The sequence below is a fragment of the Phocoena phocoena genome, chromosome 13 (genome assembly GCF_963924675.1).
Source record: "Phocoena phocoena chromosome 13, mPhoPho1.1, whole genome shotgun sequence".
Classification (NCBI taxonomy): Eukaryota; Metazoa; Chordata; class Mammalia; order Artiodactyla; family Phocoenidae; genus Phocoena; species Phocoena phocoena.
The window spans coordinates 44,129,563-44,149,226 of NC_089231.1; the positions used below are offsets into that span (position 1 = coordinate 44,129,563).

Consider the following 19,664-nt stretch of genomic DNA (forward strand, 5'->3'; position numbering starts at 1 on the left):
AAAATAATCTGATTTATCCTAAATCTAGGAATCATTAGCAGGGAGATGTCATTTTAAAATAACTATTAATACTTAAAATGAAATTTAATTAAATATCAAATAGAAAATAAAACTTCCTCATTTATAACTCTAAAATATATGCACATCAGTTATATTCTATCCACATTAAAAAACGTAATGGAAAAAGTTGATATTTTAAAATTAAAACAAGGGACCACATGGCATTATAGAAACCATGCAATGCTTGTTCTAATTTGGTAACAATCAGTAATTATTTTTTTAATTGTAAATGAAAAGACTGGTCTGGATGTTACTTAATTCCTATCCATCATTCTGATTCTGTGATTCATTTCCCAAAGTACTCAGTGGGATATAGGTGAGATATAGGAAGAGAAAAAAAAAAGGGGGTTCTCTTAAATGCGCCTAGGATATGCTGGCTCAAAGAAAGATAAACAAACAAATAAACAAAACAAAAAGGAAAGATAAACAAGTTTCTTAGCCTGTAAAAATTCTTGGAGCTTCTACCGTGTTCACACACATTGTGACTCACCAAGATGGGAGACATAATAGCAATTGTTTCTTAAATTTATTTCATTATAGGACATACTTTAAAAAAAAAAAAAGGAGCTTTTGCCTCTACCTTGTGTGTATTTTTATGTACTCTCAGAATGTAGTTTTCTTACATTGAGACAAACGCTAAGTAAGATTAAATGAAAAATGAGTATAAAATCTATTTGAGGGATTCCTATTTTTTTCACCTCACAGATATTTATGTCATTACCATTATGTGAAAAGGTTATGTAATTAAAATTTTAAAGTACTGTTTTCTTTTTTTTTTCTTAGAACTCTTGCTTTTAGAATCAGTTCCTTTGAGACTACAGCTCACTCAAAGAAAAAAGAATTACCTCTCTGTCCAGAAAATTATTCATTGTTCGAATTTCTGCAGTGTATCTGTTGATAATAAACATTGGTGAATCAGAAGGTTCTTGTCTTACGATCTTGAAGGCTATTTTTGAGTTCAAATTATTTGGTTCATCTGCATCAGTAGCATTGAGCATCATCACCAGTGTATCTAGAAATTAGGAGAAATTGATTGCAAATGGACAGTGTAATATATATTGTTTTTCCCACAAGGTGTTAGGGTTAGTTGGTCCATATAATGGGCACTCTATCATTTTCCCTTTCTACCGCTTCGACATACCAATATCTTAGCTCCTTTCTATACCTTTGTCTTAATAAAAAGATCATATTTTACCAGGGACCATAGACATTACTGATAGCTAGAAAACAAAGAAATATTTTCTTCTGCCTTTTCATTTCTTATTCTAGTATAATTCTTTTTTAAAAAGGCTGCTATGGTGAAACAAAATGATATAAGGCCAGACCAACTCATTCCCAACTGTAGCACTTTCTAGCTATGTGATCTTGGCCTCAGTTTCCACATCTATAAACAGGGATGATAATAGTACCGTCCTCATTGAGTTCATGAAAGAATTAAACATCTATTGAAGAAAATTATGTGAAGTTCCTATTGAATAGTGCACATTCAATAAATATATATTATTGTTGTATTTTGCGTGGTCTCTAGTAAAATGCTAAGTAACTAGTAGGTTTAAAAAAAATGCTTGTTTAATTACATACTTTGTCCTATCCCTCACTTTTTCCAATAATCTTATTAGCAGTTTTGGTGAAGAACACTGGAGAATGTGAAAAGCTTCCAGCATTCATAAACTAGACTTCTCTACAATCAACTCTGTTCCAAGCACAATTGGCCTGTCTGTAGACACCAACTACCAGCTCCCATTTCTCTCTCCCTCAATCTCTGTGTGTGCATTCATTTCAGCATCATTTTTTAAATGTTTTCAGAGGCATTTAATTCATTAATCATGGTGCGTTCATACAACGAAATCTCAAGAAATTGTTAAAAGGAATGAAGAAACATGTATTTCCTAATATGGAAATGTGTTCAAAATATATTTCAATACAAACTCACATTGTGGATAAGTATGTAAAATATGGTCACATTTGTTTCTTCTTTGGAAACACGTTTATATATATTTACATGATTATAGAAAGTATGTACCTAAGTAACTAGTGATGGTACTTGCCCCTGAAAAACGGTGCTAGGGAGAGCAAAGAACGCATTTCTATTGTGTTTTTACTCATATTTTGTGAATTTTTACAACAAACATTCTTTTTTTCTTAAACATCTTTATCAGAGTATAATTGCTTTACAGTGTTGTGTTAGTTTCTGCTGTATAACAAAGTGAATCAGCTATATGCATATGTATATCCCCATATCCCCTCCCTCTTGTGTCTCTCTCCCATTTTCCTTATCCCATCCCTGTAGGTGGTTGCAAAGCACTGAGATGATCTCCCTGTGCCATGCAGCTGCTTCCCACTAGCTATCTATTTTACATTTGGTAGTGTATATATATCAATGCTACTCTCTCACTTCGTCCCAGCTTACCCTTCCCCCGCCCGTGTCCTCATTCTCTATGTCTGTGTCTTCATTCCTGTTCTTCCCCTAGGTTCATCAGAACCTTTTTTTTTTAAGATTCTGTATATATGTGTTAGCATACAGTATTTGATTTTCTCTTTCTTACTTCACTCTGTATGACAGACTCTAGGTCCATCCACCTCACTACAAATAACTAAGTTTTGTTTCTTTTTATGGTTGAGTAATATTCCATTGTATACGTGTGCCACATCTTCTTTATCCATTCATCTGTTGATGAACACTTAGGTTGCTTCCATGTCCTGGCTGTTGTAAATAGTGCTGCAATGAACATTGTGGTACATGACACTTTTCGAATTATGGTTTTCTCAGGGTATATGCCCAGTAGTGGGATTGCTGGGTCATATAGTAGTTCTATTTGTAGTTTTTTAAGGAACCTCCATACTCTTCTCCATAGTGGCTGTACCAATTCACATTCCCACCAGCAGTGCAGGAGTGTTCCCTTTTCTCCACACACTCTCAGCATTTATTATTGTAGATTTTTTATTATGGTCATTCTGACTGGTATGAGGTGATATCTCATTGTAGTTTTGATTTGCAATTCTCTAATGATTAGTGAGGTTGAATACCTTTTCATGTGTTTGTTGGCAATCTGTATACCTTCTTTGGAGAAATGTCTACTTAGGTCTTCTGCCCATTTTTGGATTAGGTTGTTTGTTTTTTTGATATTGAGCTGCATGAGCTGCTTGTATATTTTGGAGATTAATCCTTTGTCAGTTGCTTCATTTGCAAATATTTTCTCCCATTCTGAGGTTGTCTTTTTGTCTTGTTTATGGTTTCCTTTGCTGTGCAAAAGCTTTGAAGTTTCATTAGGTCCCATTTGTTTATTTTTGTTTTTATTTCCATTTCTCTAGGAGGTGGGTCAAAAAGGATCTTGCGGTGATTTATGTCACAGAGTATTCTGCCTATGTTTTCCTCTAAGAGTATTATAGTGTCTGGATTTACATTTAGGTCTTTAATCCATTTCGAGTTTATTATTGTGTATGGTGTAATGGAGTGTTCTAATTTCATTCTTTTCCACGTAGTTGTCCAGTTTTCCCAGCACCATTTATTGAAGAGGCTGTCTTTTCTCCATTGCATATCCTTGCCTCCTTTATCAAAGATAAGGTGATCATATGTGTGTGGGATTATCTCTGGGCTTTCTATCCTGTTCCTTTGATCTATATTTCTGTTTTTGTGCCAGTACCATACTGTCTTGATTACTGTAGCTTTGTAGTATAGTCTGAAGTCCGGGAGCCTGATTCCTCCAGCTCCAGTTTTCTCTTTCAAGATTGTTTTGGCTATTCGGGGTCTTTTGTGTTTCCATACAAACTGTGCAATTTTTTGTTCTAGTTCTGTGAAAAATGCCATTGGTAGTTTGATAGGGATTGCATTGAATCTGTAGATTGCTTTGGGTAGTATAGTAATTTTCACAATAGTGATTCTTCCAATCCAGAAGCATGGTATATCGCTCCATCTGTTTATTTTATCTTTGATTTCTTTCATCACTGTTTTATAGTTTTCTGAATACAGGTCTTTTGCCTCCTTAGGTAAGTTTAGTCCTAGGTATTTTATTCTTTTTGTTAAATGGTAAATGGGAGTGTTTCCTTAATTTCTCTTTCTGATCTTTCATTGTTAGTGTATAGGAATGCAAGAGATTTCTGTGCATTAATTTTGTATCCTGCTACTCTACCAAATTCATTGATTAGCTCTAGTTGTTTTCTGGTAGCATCTTTAGGATTCTCTATGTATAGTATCATGTCATCTGCAAACAGTAACAGTTTTACTTCTTTTCCAATTCGGATTCCTTTTATTTCTTTTTCTTCTCTGATCGCTGTGGCTAAAAATTCCAAAACTATGTTGAATAACCGTGGTGAGAGTTGGCAACCTTTTCTTGTTCCCGATCTTAGGGGAAATGGTTTCAGTTTTTCACCATTGAGAACGATGCTGACTATGGGTTTGTCATATATGGCCTTAATTATGTTGAGGTAGGTTCCCTCTCTGCCTACTTTCTAGAGAGCTTTTATCATAAATGGGTGTTGAATATTGTCAAAAGCTTTCTCTGCATCTATTGAGATGATCATATGGTTTTTCTCTTTCAATTTGTTAATATGGTGTATCACATTGAGTGATTTGCATATATTAAAGAATCCTTGCATTCCTAGGATAAACCCCACTTGATCATGGTGTATGATCCTTTTAATGTGCTGTTGGATTCTGTTTGCTCATATTTTGCTGAGGATTTTTGCATCTATGTTCATCAGTGATATTGGCCTGTAGTTTTCTTTCTTTGTGACATCTTTGTCTGGTTTTGGTATCAGGGTGATGGTGGCCTCATAGAATGAGTTTGGGAGTGTTCCTCTCTCTGCTATATTTTGGAAGAGTTTGAGAAGGATAGGTGTTAGCTCTTCTCTAAATGTTTGATAGAATTCGCCTGTGAAGCCATCTGGTCCTGGACTTTTGTTTGTTGGAAGATTTTTTTTTTTTTTTTTTTTTCGGAACGTGGGCCTCTCACCATTGTGGCCTCTCCCGTTGAGGAGCACAGGCTCCGGATGCACAGGCTCAGCGGCCATGACTCACGGGCCTAGCTGCTCCACGGCATGTGGGATCCTCCCGGACTGGGGCACAAACCCTTGTCCCCTGCATCGGCAGGCGGACTCTCAACCACTGCGCCACCAGGGAAGCCCTGGAAGATTTTTAATCACAGTTTCAATTTCAGTGCTTGTGATTGGACTGTTCATATTTTCTATATCTTCCTGGTTCAGTCTCGGAAGGTTGTGCTTTTCTAAGGATTTGTCCATTTCTTCCAGGTTGTCCGTTTTATTGGCCTATAGTTGCTTGTAGTAATCTCTCATGATACTTTGTATTTCTGCAGTGTCAGTTGTTACTTCTCCCTTTTCATTTCTAATTCTGATGATTTGAGTCTTCTCCCTTTTTTTCTTGATGAGTCTAGCTAATGGTTTATCATTCTTATAGCAGCATTTTTTTAAGTTTAAACTGTAGGTGTAGTATTTTAACAAATAGAATTAAAATGTAAGAATTATTTGAACTTACAAGAAGTTATACCACTTAACAGTTAAAAGTAACTATGGTATGTTGAAGTTTTGAATTCAAATGAGACATTATCTCTGCTGTTTTTTTAAATATATCTAGGACAATCTTCAATGGTACACTAAGCAGTTAATATACTATCCCACCCAAATGACTGAATATTTGGCAGTTAAAATATTTCCTTTAACAGTAATCCATAAGGAAGCAATTGTACGTTTAGAATTTTAAAGCCCTTGTGTAAATAGTGGTTCTAGTTTCTAGATTTTCTGGTGCCCCTCTACTATCATTCCTTGAGATGGTCAGCTTTAAATATATTGTACATGGAGGACCAAAGAGGATTAGGTTTGTAATACATTTCCAATACATACTATCAGTGACTTGAGTAAAAACAAACAAAACCCATATTTATTAAATCATATATAAGAAGGGGCAACAATGCTTGTTTTGCATTTATTTGTTGTCAAAGAAAAGCTCTTTAAGATTATGGCTACCAAATAGCTAGTCTGGAAGTGATTTCTATGAGTGACTTTAGAGTCGTTAAAATTAAAAAAAAAAAAAAAGGCAGTATAAATAGAAATGGATGAGATTCCCCTTCAAAGTAGTCAGGTTGGGAGGCTAAATTCTCCCAGTGCCTCTGTCACCATTGTGCAAAGTACTTTTGGATTTTTTCCTTAGGAATCTACTACAGAGCTGGTGTGTGAGAAAATGCTTCCTATTACTTTAGAGTTGCTCCTTGTGTATGACAGTTGGAGCTGCTTCCACAGTTGAAGGGAAAGCCATTATGGAGATTTCCTCATGCCTTCCTGTTCTACATGCTTTTCCAACCTTATCTTTTACATTCATGATGTAGTACCTTGACAGCGTTTAGCCTCTAGTTGTCTGGCTGTTAAGAATGATCTGGAAGCTAAAATAGTCTTGTTTACTTAATAAAGTAGACTACTTACTGGCATTAGAATTTTCTTCTATTTGTCCTAGAAACGTAGACATAGAAAATACCGGAGGGTTGTCATTTATATCCAAAACCCTGACTCTGAGCTCGAGAATTTTCTCTAAATCCTGACCCAGTGAATTCACAGCCCGACAATAGATCTAGGAGAGAAAAGAGGAATAATTACATGGTGCAACACATATTTATTAAGTTCTTGCTTTCTTTGAGCATTATGCTAGGCATTGTGGGAAACTAAAAGAACAGTAAGACATATTATTTCCTACTTGAAGGTAGATACAAGTAGTACTTATAATCAATAAGGGGAGGCAAACACTAACTCAAAATCCCATTTGAGAAAAGGTAACATGATAAGTTACACGAAGGAAGAACAAAATTACTGTGACTTCATAGGAGGATGTAATGATTGAGAGATCTTCCAAGAAAATTTCAACAGGTGGAGCAGGGAATTGGCAGGGTGTTTCAAGCAAAGGGATTTACGTGAGGAAGGAAACGGAGTGGTGAAAACTCGTTGTTGGAATTAGGAATAGGGGTTATGGGACTTGAGAATGTGACAAAGGAGAGTCACACGGGGGCTTCAGAGAAATATAGCATTCATGGGATAGGTGTGGCTATGTGGGTGTTTATATTATTATTTGGTGTATGTAAGTGTAATGTATACTATTTTGCCTATGTGATATATTTCATATAAAATGCATTTTGCATCAAGAAAAGCTAATAGGCTGGCATGTTGATTTAGAGTTTTCAGGGAAACATTGTGGGAGACAAGGCAGGAATACAGACTTGGAACAGAAGACTAAGGAATTAAAGTAGTTTGAGGCATACGGAAAAGCAGTATGAGTGAAAGCCTGCAAGCGTAGATTACTATTTGAAGGCATTTTGGAAAATTATGGGGTTTGAATAGAAGAGGTTACAAGATCAAAGAAAGTTTTTAAAATGTCTTTAGTTTTATTTTTCAAGTATTAACAAGTGTTGACCCTAATGATAGATGGAAATGGATTAGCAGCCAATGGAGCAAGCAGAAGAAAGATGAAAAAACAAAGTTGATTGATTAAGGTTCTTGGACAGGTAATTATGGGAAAATAGATAGCTTTTGGGATAAGTAGCTGAGAGAAAGAAGAAAATCGATCCCATTTTTGGATTTAATTCAGAACATTTCTGAACTGGAGGAGAGAGAATTAATTGTGGGAGTTTGTGATGAAGGGCCTAGACTTTTTAATGAAGTTGGTCACAGGTCAGCTTCATAAAGTGGAAATGAGGCAGAGGGTTTGAAGTTTTGTCACAGCAACTGTAAAGAATAGAGTGAGATGCGTTAAGGGTGAAGTAAAGTATCTCCAAGGCACATCCTGAGTTCAGGTGAGCTTGAGCAATGTGATTTTATCATAAAGTATGTTCACTCAGGAAAGACTCCATCAGGAGCTCCAGAATCATCATTTGGCACTGGAGTTAAGAGGAACCGATATTCTCAACTGAATTAAAGTAAAAGAAGTTAGGTGCTTGCCCTTCCAAACAAACACTTTAGCTTGACACCGGGGACTGACCAGAGGTTAGCATTTTTGCTAAGGCAGTTAAGCAAACACTCCTTTCTGTCTTAATCTTTTGTTTCTTTTGGGTCATAAGATGCTCATGAAATAAGGGACAACCAAAAATGCCTAATATTGAGACTCTTGAAATCAAATCAAGTATGATCTGAGCTTAAGATAGTCCAAAAATAATATAGGCCTGAACATACATATTCACCCACTTACAATGAAAAAAGGGGTGACCTCTCGATCAACTATGGATGTTATATTAATTTCACCAGTTTTTTGGTTAATAACAAAGATTCCGTAAGGTGGTTGATCAATTCCTACTCCGGAGATGCGGTATGTAACTTGCTGGTTTGCAGCACAATCTGAGTGAATCTGCAGAAAGAGCACAGGTGAAAACATACATTACAGGGAGCAAATCAAGAGTGCTATGTCAAGAGTGCAATTCTCAACTATCTTGAGAATTGTTGAATGTATCTGTTATCTTTTGAGAAATGCTGGAACTAGAGAATTATTTTCCTAGATAAGAGGAATAATAACAGCTTTATATTTTCAATGGTAAATGACAACGTAATAAAAGAAATTCAATTTCTGTTTCTACCAAATTAGAAAAAAGTAAAATGTCACCCTAATAAATCTAAATCTATGCAGTCATCTTTCATGCATTCATTCATTCAACATTTACAATGGATCGTATTATTTTTAGTCTCTGTGCTAACGTTGAGGCTAGAGTAGAGAGCTCCTTGCAGTCTTAAGGAGTTTACCAATATTATTACATAACTTTGATTTTTTTGATTAAAAAAATTTTTTAATGTAAAGTTTTAGAAGAAAGTTTAAAGTAGATTTATGTAGGTGACAAGAGTTATCTGACTGTGTAGAAGATTTTAATTTTGAAAATGACGAGGTTGTGAAACCAGGGCTCTCTTGGAAATAAAAAATTGTATGACTGTAAGCAATCTTATGGGGAAATCTCTGTGTAAATTTGTGTATATATGTTTGTATGTGTGAATCTGTGTGTGGGGATATGTTTCCGTGTGTGTGTGTGCACACATGCGTGTGAGCACGTGTGTGCAAAAGGAAGAAAAGGGAAAATAAAAGGAAAAGAGCATATGAAACAGGGTACATTGTGAATGTCCATAACAAAGCCAAAAGTAGGAATTCAATTCTAAGAAATTAGGAGGCAGAAGTAGCACACATTGAAATAGTTCCTGTGAATGTGCTGAGCATTAAATTCATTGTATAAATCACTATATTTTTTTCATCTAGAGTTTGGGGTGACATATGATCATGTATATTAATTTCACCAGTGTGGTGAGTCAATGTTTAACTGTTTACCCGAGTGCCTAAATTTCTTAATTTATACTTTTAATGGCTTCAATTTTCATAATCTGAATGGCTGCAGTTTTGTTCTGTATCATAATTTCTCAGTGAGATGTGTTCATAAAATATTTAAAAGATAGGTTCTTTTGAAAATTTAACTCCATCCATTCTGATTTTCGATTTTATGCTTTGGGGTTGATACTTACTTTGGCGATTGGGTTCCTCTTTGAGTTGTCCTCACCTTCACGGCAGGCTGCAGCGAACTTGATCCACTCACGTTTTTGCCTCCTGATGGACCGCCACTTGATGGTGCCATTTTTACTGTTATAATCTCTGACCTTGGGTGGGCAGGATAAAGTAATAGTATCTATTAACTTTTATTCATAATTCACATTCCACTGGAGCTTTTGGAGGATGGGGTAATTATAATGTCAGAAAGAGGATGTTTCATTGGGAAAATTGGTAATTTTGATAATCTATTAATTTTAGCATAACATTAACTTTACTTATAAGGATGAATTGTCTTTGGAAAATATGTTGCTTCTCCCAAACCATTTTTCTTATTTTTAATTTGGAAAAAATTAATTTGCTATATGTTACCTGGATTTGAAATTCACTGTTAACTTCCAGCACCACCTATAAAAAATAAGATAACCATAATTGATTTTTAATTGAATGCTTTGTAATTCATGCTATCTCACTGCTTAAAAAACAATTAAGCAATAGTCTTGTGGGTCATTAGCAGGTGAATCTAGTTTTATCTCTCAAGTTCTGATGACGATGCTAAGGATTCCTTTATGTTTGGTTTTTACCTTTCAATTTTGCTCTTCTTTTCATTACTTTTATTGTTAACCTCTTTTTCATTCTTAGCCTATGCAGATACTTGTAATCATATGAGCTAGGACATTTGAAGCTAGAACCCAGGAAGAATGAGAGTTGGGAACTTAGGACCTCTTAGTAAATCTTGTGCCTGAAGAGCTGGAGATACTCGGATGCTATTTAGTGATTCAACAGCATGTTATGATACTAAAATATTTGATGATAGTTTTGGGATCCGACTAGCCACAGATGGAAACAGAAAACAAAATTTGGAGTAAAGAAAGGATATAAAGCAGAAAATATCAGGAAAGCTTTGGAATATTTGCTTTTTCACTGTCCAATTCTAGATGGAAGATTTTCTAGTATTCTTGAAAATCTTAAGGTGATAAATCTTTAATTTGTTTTGAAATATGAGAATAAAAAGTTCTAAAATAAAAACAATTTTCTTTATGTAAAAATGAGTTCATATTTGATATTTTATTGTTGGCACTAAACAAAACAGATGATATAAATGCATCCTTCCATAGCAATGAAAATAAATTACAAGACTGTAGGGACAAATTGCTGTGTAAGCAACTTTCATTAGTCTTTTCTCCTGCATTAAATAATTTCCCAGTCAAACAAGTGAGCTAGTCAAACAGAGCTCTGCCTAGTTTCAACTCTGGCCTTGATCTTTACATATGATTTCTATTGAAAATCATACATATAATTTAAATTATTTTTCTCTAGAAACAAAGGCATTTCTAAAAGCACACACACTTATATATTAAGTCTAATATATCAATATGCTTAGGACATTGTAAAATATCTATCTAAAAATTAGGTGTGGATTTGAAGGGTTTGTCTACATTTATTAAATTTAATTTAGAATCATTAAAGATAGTGTAAATTCTTAGCTTTTATTTTTCCCTAAATAAGAAGTTTTGAACTTTATCTGGTTTTTTTTTCAGAATTGCTAATTATGAAAACTTTATCACAGTTAGATTTTATCTGGACTGTTGATAAAAGAAAATTATAGTTTGCATTTTAAAAAATACGAATAATAGTAATTTCAAAATATAGTAAATTACTTTTTACAGTTAGTTTCAATTTCACCATTAAAGAAAAATAAAATTTTAGTCTCCAAGTACATATTTTTAAAAATTGCCATAACTGATAATTCAGGAAAATATGTGTTTATGGTTAATATGAGTGTGTAAAGAGATAATGTTTTTATTATAGAATTATACACTCCTGGTATCTATTTAATGTTAATCATTACCATTAATCACCATTACAGTTCACTGAATGATAACTAAGTACTAGGCAATGTGTTTAGAGAAATCCGTGCATTCAATCTTCATTAGTACATGTGGTCAATACTATAATTGTCTCCATTTTACAGATGAAGAAATTGAGGTTTGGATATTAATTTAGGGCTAAATACAATCCAGAACAGTTCAGCCTAAATTTGTTCTTGAGGTGTGGGTTTTACAATAAAGTATAAGAGCCTATTCCAAGTAAATTACTAAGTAAAATATACTACAAAGAATTGACATTATTACAACTTTGAGAATTCAAAATAATTCTGATTTTAATCTAATCTCATAATATCCTTGTGAATTAGGAAGGCTTATGTAAAATACTAACAACAACAATAATAGTAATACTATGGGGTAGGGGAGGGGGTAGAAAAATAAATGGCCCAAATCATCCAAGTTACTTTGGACAAGTAACTGAAATGTTATTGTAGAGTCCTTCTTGGGCACAGAATTGAAGTGATGTTAATGCAAATGTGTATTTCTTGCTACCTCTGAACTCTTGAACACTTTTTGCTCTTGTTTGTAGGAGTGGGACGACTGGGGTGTGGGTGTATCTAATTTGTCTGTTTGGAAGCCATTTCTTCATAGCTACAGAGTTGTGTATGCATCTGTTACCTGTCCTGTACTTCCCTTACCACACTGAAGTGTCAGTGCCTGCTGTTTGTTTTGGAGAACTATGCCAGATGACTAAGAAACCTTGCAACTTTATGGAGCTGGGTCATTCTTTTTCCCATGAGTAGCAACTTAGGCAGAAGACCAAGCAGGTTTCACCACAGTGTCAGGCTCTCAACTGGATTAGTAATTAAAAAACTGCCGAGTCTGCTTAAAAATGTGTTTTGTTGACATAACTTTATTGTGATTTGCTCCGAGTCCAGAAAAAACTCTGAAACAAAGTCACTTTTGGACTTTCAAAGGCAAAACAATGAGATAAAAGGAGGACTTGGTAGAGTCAGAAAACTCTCAGTGTACTTCCTCGATTCTCTGAGCTTTAGTTTTCTCATTTGTGAAATGGTGGGGGTAGACTAAATTATACACCGTTACCTTTTCAATTCTGACATCAAATCCCTGTGTGCAGTAGGAAAATATGGAAGTTTTTTGATCACAGTAAAGGCATGATAAAATTGTGGGTTTAAAAGATTACTCTGCCAACAATTGGTGGGACTGGTGGGAAGAGTCAGTGATTACAGGCCACCAGCAGCTGAGTGTTTTGCATGAAATCAGGCCAGAGATGAGAAGCTAAACAGGAGCAGTGGCCATGGGAACAGACAGGGCAAGATCAAGGTTGAAATTGACAGGGCTTGAGAACCAATGGGATGTGAGAGTCAAGAGAGGGAAGAATCTCAGGTGGTGGCAGTTTTAAATGGGCAGATCAGGAGCAAGGCCATAGCAGAATTTAGCTGGTTAGAACACATCAAGTTTGAGATACTAGAGAAAGGCCTGGGCAAAGATGCTTAGCAGTTTGAAATATGACTTGGCACCATGAACAATGGTGGTCCAAGACTGATATATGGAGGAATATCTTCGCAGGTAGGTTAGTTGAAATCATGGGAGAATTTGAAATCCCTCAAGAATACAGCAAAGAAACAGCCTGTGGGTGAGAATGAAACTAGGGGATTCCCTACATTTATACAACTGGGAACAATGACAAGAAATGAGAAACAAAAAGAGAAAAAAGAAGAAGTGGCTGAAAAAAAATAGGAAGAAAATATCATTGGATGTCAAGGATGTCAAAGGAAGGGAAAAGTGAAAGACAGATGGGTGTGAACTGTGTCAGATATGAAATAGTTTAGCAGAGTGAATCCTGAGGAAATCTGAGATTTTCTGTGACCTTGAACAGATGCTTTCAGTTGGATGGAACAGGCCCTTTCTGACTGAAAGAAACTGGGGAATAAGATGGAGGGGAAAAGGACATAAACCATTTTATTTTCTTTTGTCCATGCTGCGAGGCATGTGGGATCTTAGTTCCCTGACTAGGGATCGAACCCGTGCCCCCTGCAGTGGAAGCATGGAGTCCTAGCCACTGGACAGTCAGGGAATTCCCAAGAGGGCATAAAGATAGTCACTTTTCTAAGAAGTTTGGTGATTAAAAAAAAAACAACAAATATATGTGATGGTAGAATTAGACGTAGTGTCCAAGGAAATATTTTGGGAGAGGGAGACGGGTTTTTGAAGGAGGAGAAAGAGGAGAGTAAGAAATTTTGATTTGAAAGCGGAGAGGTTCAGAATGAAAGTCCTTGATGGAGATGTCATGATGGGGAGAGTGGGAGGGAACAGGCAGAAAGAAAGGACTTTGAAGACAGAGTAGGGAAGAGAGGAGGATGGAGATGAAAATCACTTGATTGGAGAGAGAAATTGAAGGACACTATCCTGAATGATCTAGACCTTGTCCCTAGAACAAAGATAAGGTTATTTGGGGGCAATTAGGGGACTAGTTTGGATTCTGAAATGAGTTGGGAATATGTTCTGTGGAGACTGTGACAGAGAATCACTTAGAGATGAAGACAGCGTTGTCAAGCTGAGTACATCTCAACTCTCTTGACCTCTGCCTGTGGGTGTTGCGGTGAGTCGCTTAGCCATTCGGTGCCTCAGTTTCCTCAACTGTATATGAGACTAAAGCCCTTTCCAATTAAGACATTCTAAGAAAGCAATGCATAATTCACGTAAAGCGCATCCTCAATGAGTCCTCCCTGAATCATTATTTTAGGAGCCAATCCACGTACTTTTTTAAAAAGCCACAAGACACAAAATTGCATGCTAATTTCAAGGACTCTCTAATTATACTCATTTTTAGTTAGTTCTTTTGATATTGAGGTTTACATTTCTTTGCATATAATAAAAATGGTCTTGAAAGTAGTAAGTGATTTTTATAAGGAAAACCTCTTGCATTTAATATTGTAAGGTAGTCTTCCACAGTCTCTTGATAGTTTTTTAAGCATCAAATTCTGATGTGTTTAACTGTTATATACATCACAAGGATGAACCTGAGATAAAGCTAAAATATAATAATTTGCTTCTTTTAAAAAAACCTCCTGTTTTGTCTTTCCTTTGTATTACTTGGACAATAGCTGTCAGTCTGGAGTTGACAACACCTTGATAGCTCATTCCTCATATTTGTTTATTGGTTTATTTATTTATTTGACAAATACGTATCAAATGTATATCCATACTTGGGTGTGGACCCAAGACTGGATTAAGACTTTCAAAGGGCTTAAGCCCTAAAACTATTATGGTAAGCCTTAGATTAAATGTAAATGTAATAGTGCATCGTAAAAATACATGTTAGGGAAATTCAGCGTGATTATTTTCATGTTTAATACCCTGATGATATTTTGGAGTGTGTGGGGGGAGAAAAAGATAAACTATCCCCAAATTCCCTTTTGATGCCTCTACTTTGTGAATTAGACATCTACTGAGCAACCTTGCACTGGTGCAAGGCACTGTGAAGTATACAAATGTGAATCAGAACAGAACCTGCCCTCCAATAACTTACAGTCAAGTCATTTTATGAGCAGCAGGCAGCCATTAATTTCTGAAGATGTGGTTTTTCATTAGACAAGGTTGTGCCCTGTGCTCATAGACCAACTGAGAGTATGGATGAGCAGCCAGTGGCATTTAAACCACTTTGACTTGCCTAAGTCCATTAAAGGACCTTGCATGCCAAGCATAGCCAGCAAGGGTGACATGACCCAGTGTTCTATAAGGGTGTTCCCTCACTGAGGGAAGCATAGTGAGTCTAACTGCAGTACTGAGCATGCATCCTGCTTCTGTGTTAGGCAATGCCTGTTAGGACATAGGGAACCTCAGCAACAGTGTCCTTGAAGAATGTGTAGTGGAGAAAAGAGTTATCAGAAATTAAGTGCTCTGAGTATAGACAGAGTGTTATTTTTCTAGATTCATGAGCCTTGTTAAGTAGGTAAATCTTGTCCTTTAGGGGCCATGCCTTCAGATTTATCCAGTTAGCATTTCCTAGTTCTTTAGGTTTTTTATTACCTAAATCAGACACAGCAAAATGTTTTACTCTGTGGCAACTCAAACCAATTAAATGATGACAAATTTGTACTCTCTGTTTTCATAAAAGTGAAAGAACATGGTGATCCTAAATCTGCTGTGAAATTCCAAAGCTTTTAAGAGCATCATCATTTTGCTGAAATACAGTTTGTAAACTTAACAGGTGAACTGAAATGCTGCTTCCATTTTCTATAAAATATTTTACTTGGGGTTTCCCTGGTGGCGCAGTGGTTGAGGATCTGCCTGCCAATGCAGGGGACACGGGTTCGAGCCCTGGTCTGGGAAGATCCCACATGCCGCGGAGCAACTGGGCCCATGAGCCACAACTACTGAGCCTGCGCGTCTGGAGCCTGTGCTCCGCAACGGGAGAGGCCGCGATAGTGAGAGGCCTGTGCACCGCGATGAAGAGTGGCCCCCGCTCGCCGCAACTAGAGAAAGCCCTCGCACAGAAACAAAGACCCAACACAGCCAAAAATAAATAAATAAATGAATAAAATTTAAAAAAATATTTTACTGAAGTTCCAATGTCTATAATATGTATCACTGTAATATGTGCACAAGAAAGCATAAAGAATCCTCTCTTTTGCTTCTCTTCTGTTTGGTCTGTACTAGTTTGTTAGTCCTTCTCTTGCTTTAGGCATCAACGAACACAATTATGGAAATTTAAGATGACTGGTTCACATTAAGTTGATGAATTATGTAATAAAGTATATATTACATTCTGTGTATTTTAGCCCTGGTCCTGAGAAATACTCTAAAAACACCTGCTTTATCCTTAATAATTTCAGCTAAGTTCAAATTGTGGAGTTAGCTTATCAGGTGGTCAGAAGGGTTTTTTTTTAAAGGAAGTATTAACCATGGAAAGAAAAGAAGCTAGGCTGGTATGATGAACTGAAAAACTGATCAATCCTGGTAATAGATAAAGATAGGTTTATTTGTTCTTTGAGTGTAAGCTGCAGAAGTTGGCTTTTATAGAAAAAGACATCTTGAGATTTGTATTGATTTGAGGTGACTGATGGGACCAGGTAGAGTCACAAGTAAGTTTTAGAAATCAATAGAACTATAAAAATTCTACTGGTTCTACTTTGCTTTCCCACAGTCACCATGCCATATCTTATACCACTGTTACAACCATTCACAGAGATTTCTTATATTTGATGCAAAGGTAACATTGTTTTCTGGTCTAGAATTCATTCAAACCACCCATCAGCCCCCTGCCAGCCACACACACTAATCTCATGGAAACGAAAAAGAAAGAAAAATAAATGTAGCATCAACATCATTTATTTGGCTTGCAGTGTTATAACAGCTGCAAACTATTGTCTGTCCAGCCAACTTGTCTAAATAATGGAATAGTCCTGTGACAATCTTGGTCTCTATAAGAGCAGGTTCTTCAGCTTTATTCTGCCTGATCTAACACATTAATTTGAACAAGGTCTAAAACTTAAATGTACATTGAGCAGACTATACAACATACTTGTAAATACATGGTTGCCCAGCTCTCAGTGGGTTTGCATTAAAGATACTACCAGCTTAAATGTCTTAAAGGTCTTCAAAATTGTCCAAATATGCTCCCTAATGTAGATTTTCACTTAACAACTTTGAGCAGAGAAGAATATAAAGACTTTACATAGATTTCTTTCTTTTTTTTTTAATTGGTAAAAGCAAACCATTCAGAATAAGGCAAGCAGAAAAGTAAGAGGAAGAGTTTGCTATAGTGATGGTTAATTTTCAGAAAAAAAGTATTTTAAAGCAAAAATATATTGGATAGCTCCAAAGGACATTTATCCAAATCATCTGGTAATATCAGTAGTAAAAATTGTGATTTTCTAAACCTCAGAAAGTGAAATTTTTTACAAGAGATGTTACGATAACATGAAATGAAACATCTCAATTCTTTATAAGTTCTTTGAGAAACAATTTTCATAAGGTGTATGAGAAACTTATGATTGATTCCAAAGCAAAATATGGCAACAAACAAACAACCTACATATAAACAAACAAAAACTATCCAGACTCAGAAAATAAAGTACAGGGCTTCCCTGGTGGTGCAGTGGTTAAGAATCTGCCTGCCAATGCAGGGCACACGGGTTCGAGCCCTGGCCCGGGAAGATCCCACATGACGCGGAGCAACTAAGCCCTGTGCACTACAACTACTGAGCCTGCGCTCTAAGAGCCCGCGAGCCACAGCTACTGAAGCCCATATGCCTAGAGTCCGTGCTCCACAGCAGGAGAAGCCACCGCAATGAGAAGCCCACAAGCGGCAAGGAAGAGTAGCCCCTGCTCGCCGCAACTAAAGAAAGCCCATGTGCAGCAACAAAGACCCAATGCAGCCAAAAATAAATAAATAATTTTTAAAAAAAGAAAGAAAATAAAGTACAAATGCCCAGAAATCTCTCTACAAAGAAAGTTCAATGAGGATACATGATTTTGATAAAATGATATATTGTACTGAAGAACGACTAGTTACAATTGGCTGTTTAAAGGAATTTTATAGGATGTAATTAGTTAGAAATAAAAATAGTAAAAGAAGGCATCTTATAGATTCAATGAAAGTACATAAGCATCTGAATAAACTTTAATCAACTGACACTATAAAAGGCCTTAATTGGATCAAGTTTATATGAAATTAAAAATAAAAGTATTTTATTATTGCATAATTAACAAGCGCTCCTATGTTCAAATGATGTACTCTGTGGTGCTCATTAATCCCTGCTGTGTCCCAAATTATGATATCGTCTCATCCTCAGGATCACGTCCATGGAATAAGGCTAATGTTTGAAGGGCAGTTTGGAACTACAGCTACAGCTTACTGATGCTCATTTATAACTAAATTCACTGGCTATGGCCTCTCAATTAAAAGTGAATTCAAGTTGACCAGCATATGTTGAATCAAAGATCTAACTTGTTATTATAGAAACCCAACAATCCAGTTCAAAAATTAAGCAAGTAGAGACACATATGCACCACAGCACTACATCTTGCCAAAATGTAGGACAATTTACCTGACACTCATCTCTTTGGATTATAGTAAGCTTATTGTGATAAAGACTACGATTTTCAATTTTTCAACATAAGTGAAATTGAGGCAACACACTGGTGTTTCCCTTAGGATTATCTCTAAAAAGAAGACTAGTAACATGTAGGGGGGCAATGATAAAGCATTCTGTTACATTTCTCTGATCATAAAATGTACAACTTTTATGTCACAGTCATTACTGACCTTCCAGTAGTAAGAACCAGTATCAAAATAATTATACTTACTCCTTTATTATAGCCATTCCTTCACCTACTATGTCATTTATAAATCTCCTGTACCGCCATTCTTTTTGAAATTAAAAAATGTTGTTTTAAATGAAGTTATAGTTTATCACTGTGGGGCTTCTGATATTAGTGATATGGACCCCCAACCACATATAGAACCGTTGAGATTGTTTGGATGGTGAAGCCAGTCACAAACAGCTATGATTTTAATTTGTATGGATCCTAATTTTATGTTTTAAAATTTAGAGTGAATCTACTAGCAAAGATACCAAAAGTATTGGAAAATGTCTAGGTTAAAAATCAAGATACTCCTGTGAGATTGGTTTTCAAAGCCTACCTGCAAAAGAGAATTTGAACAACAAAATGCTATTAAGTAGTGATATGACTTTCCCAAATTCAGTGTTTTCCTGGCATGACTTAGCAATGACTTCGATATCAGAGATGTGATATGATGAGTTAACCCTGATGCGTTAATATGATCTTGAGTCTTCAATTAAGGAGAGAAACACTATTTAAAAATCTAGTTCATAAAATCACCTTACCATTAACATAAACCTTTAACGGGTTTAGGTTGGAAGTAACATAAAAAAACATTTAAAGTCCTCACTTGTTTACAGTGAAATGATGATGGAAAGTTTTTAACAGGATCCACTTACCAGGAAAATGAACAGCACTGCAGCTGTTCTGAAGAAGGGCCAGTTCATTGCTGCTGGGTTCTCTTACATCCAAGACCAAGGGAGTTTTGTTTGTTCTTCTCTGTTCTTTTTCCTCCCCCCACTCAGCTGGAGTCTGCTTAAAATAATTTCTCAGTAGATGTTCTTATGTGCAGGCTTTGAGGTGTTTCTTTCTTCTCTGGGAGCAGGTCTGAATGTGCGTATAACCTGTCTAGATCCCCACCCTAAAAACTTGGGCTGGTCTCATTGCAGCGC

General features: G+C 35.9%; 1 protein-coding gene across 1 annotated transcript in view; it reads right to left on the minus strand.

The window, feature by feature from the left end:
• Positions 1–19,439, minus strand: part of DSG1 (desmoglein 1) — a 37,470-nt gene extending 18,031 nt beyond the window's left edge. Inside the window, exons 1-6 of the mRNA XM_065890571.1 lie at positions 19,392–19,439; positions 9,944–9,979; positions 9,550–9,681; positions 8,243–8,398; positions 6,493–6,637; positions 906–1,072 (exon numbers count right to left, since the gene is read on the minus strand). Coding sequence (XP_065746643.1) covers positions 906–1,072; positions 6,493–6,637; positions 8,243–8,398; positions 9,550–9,681; positions 9,944–9,979; positions 19,392–19,439 — 684 coding nt within the window. The remainder of the gene's footprint in view (positions 1–905; positions 1,073–6,492; positions 6,638–8,242; positions 8,399–9,549; positions 9,682–9,943; positions 9,980–19,391) is intronic.
• Positions 19,440–19,664: the final 225 nt, after the last annotated feature.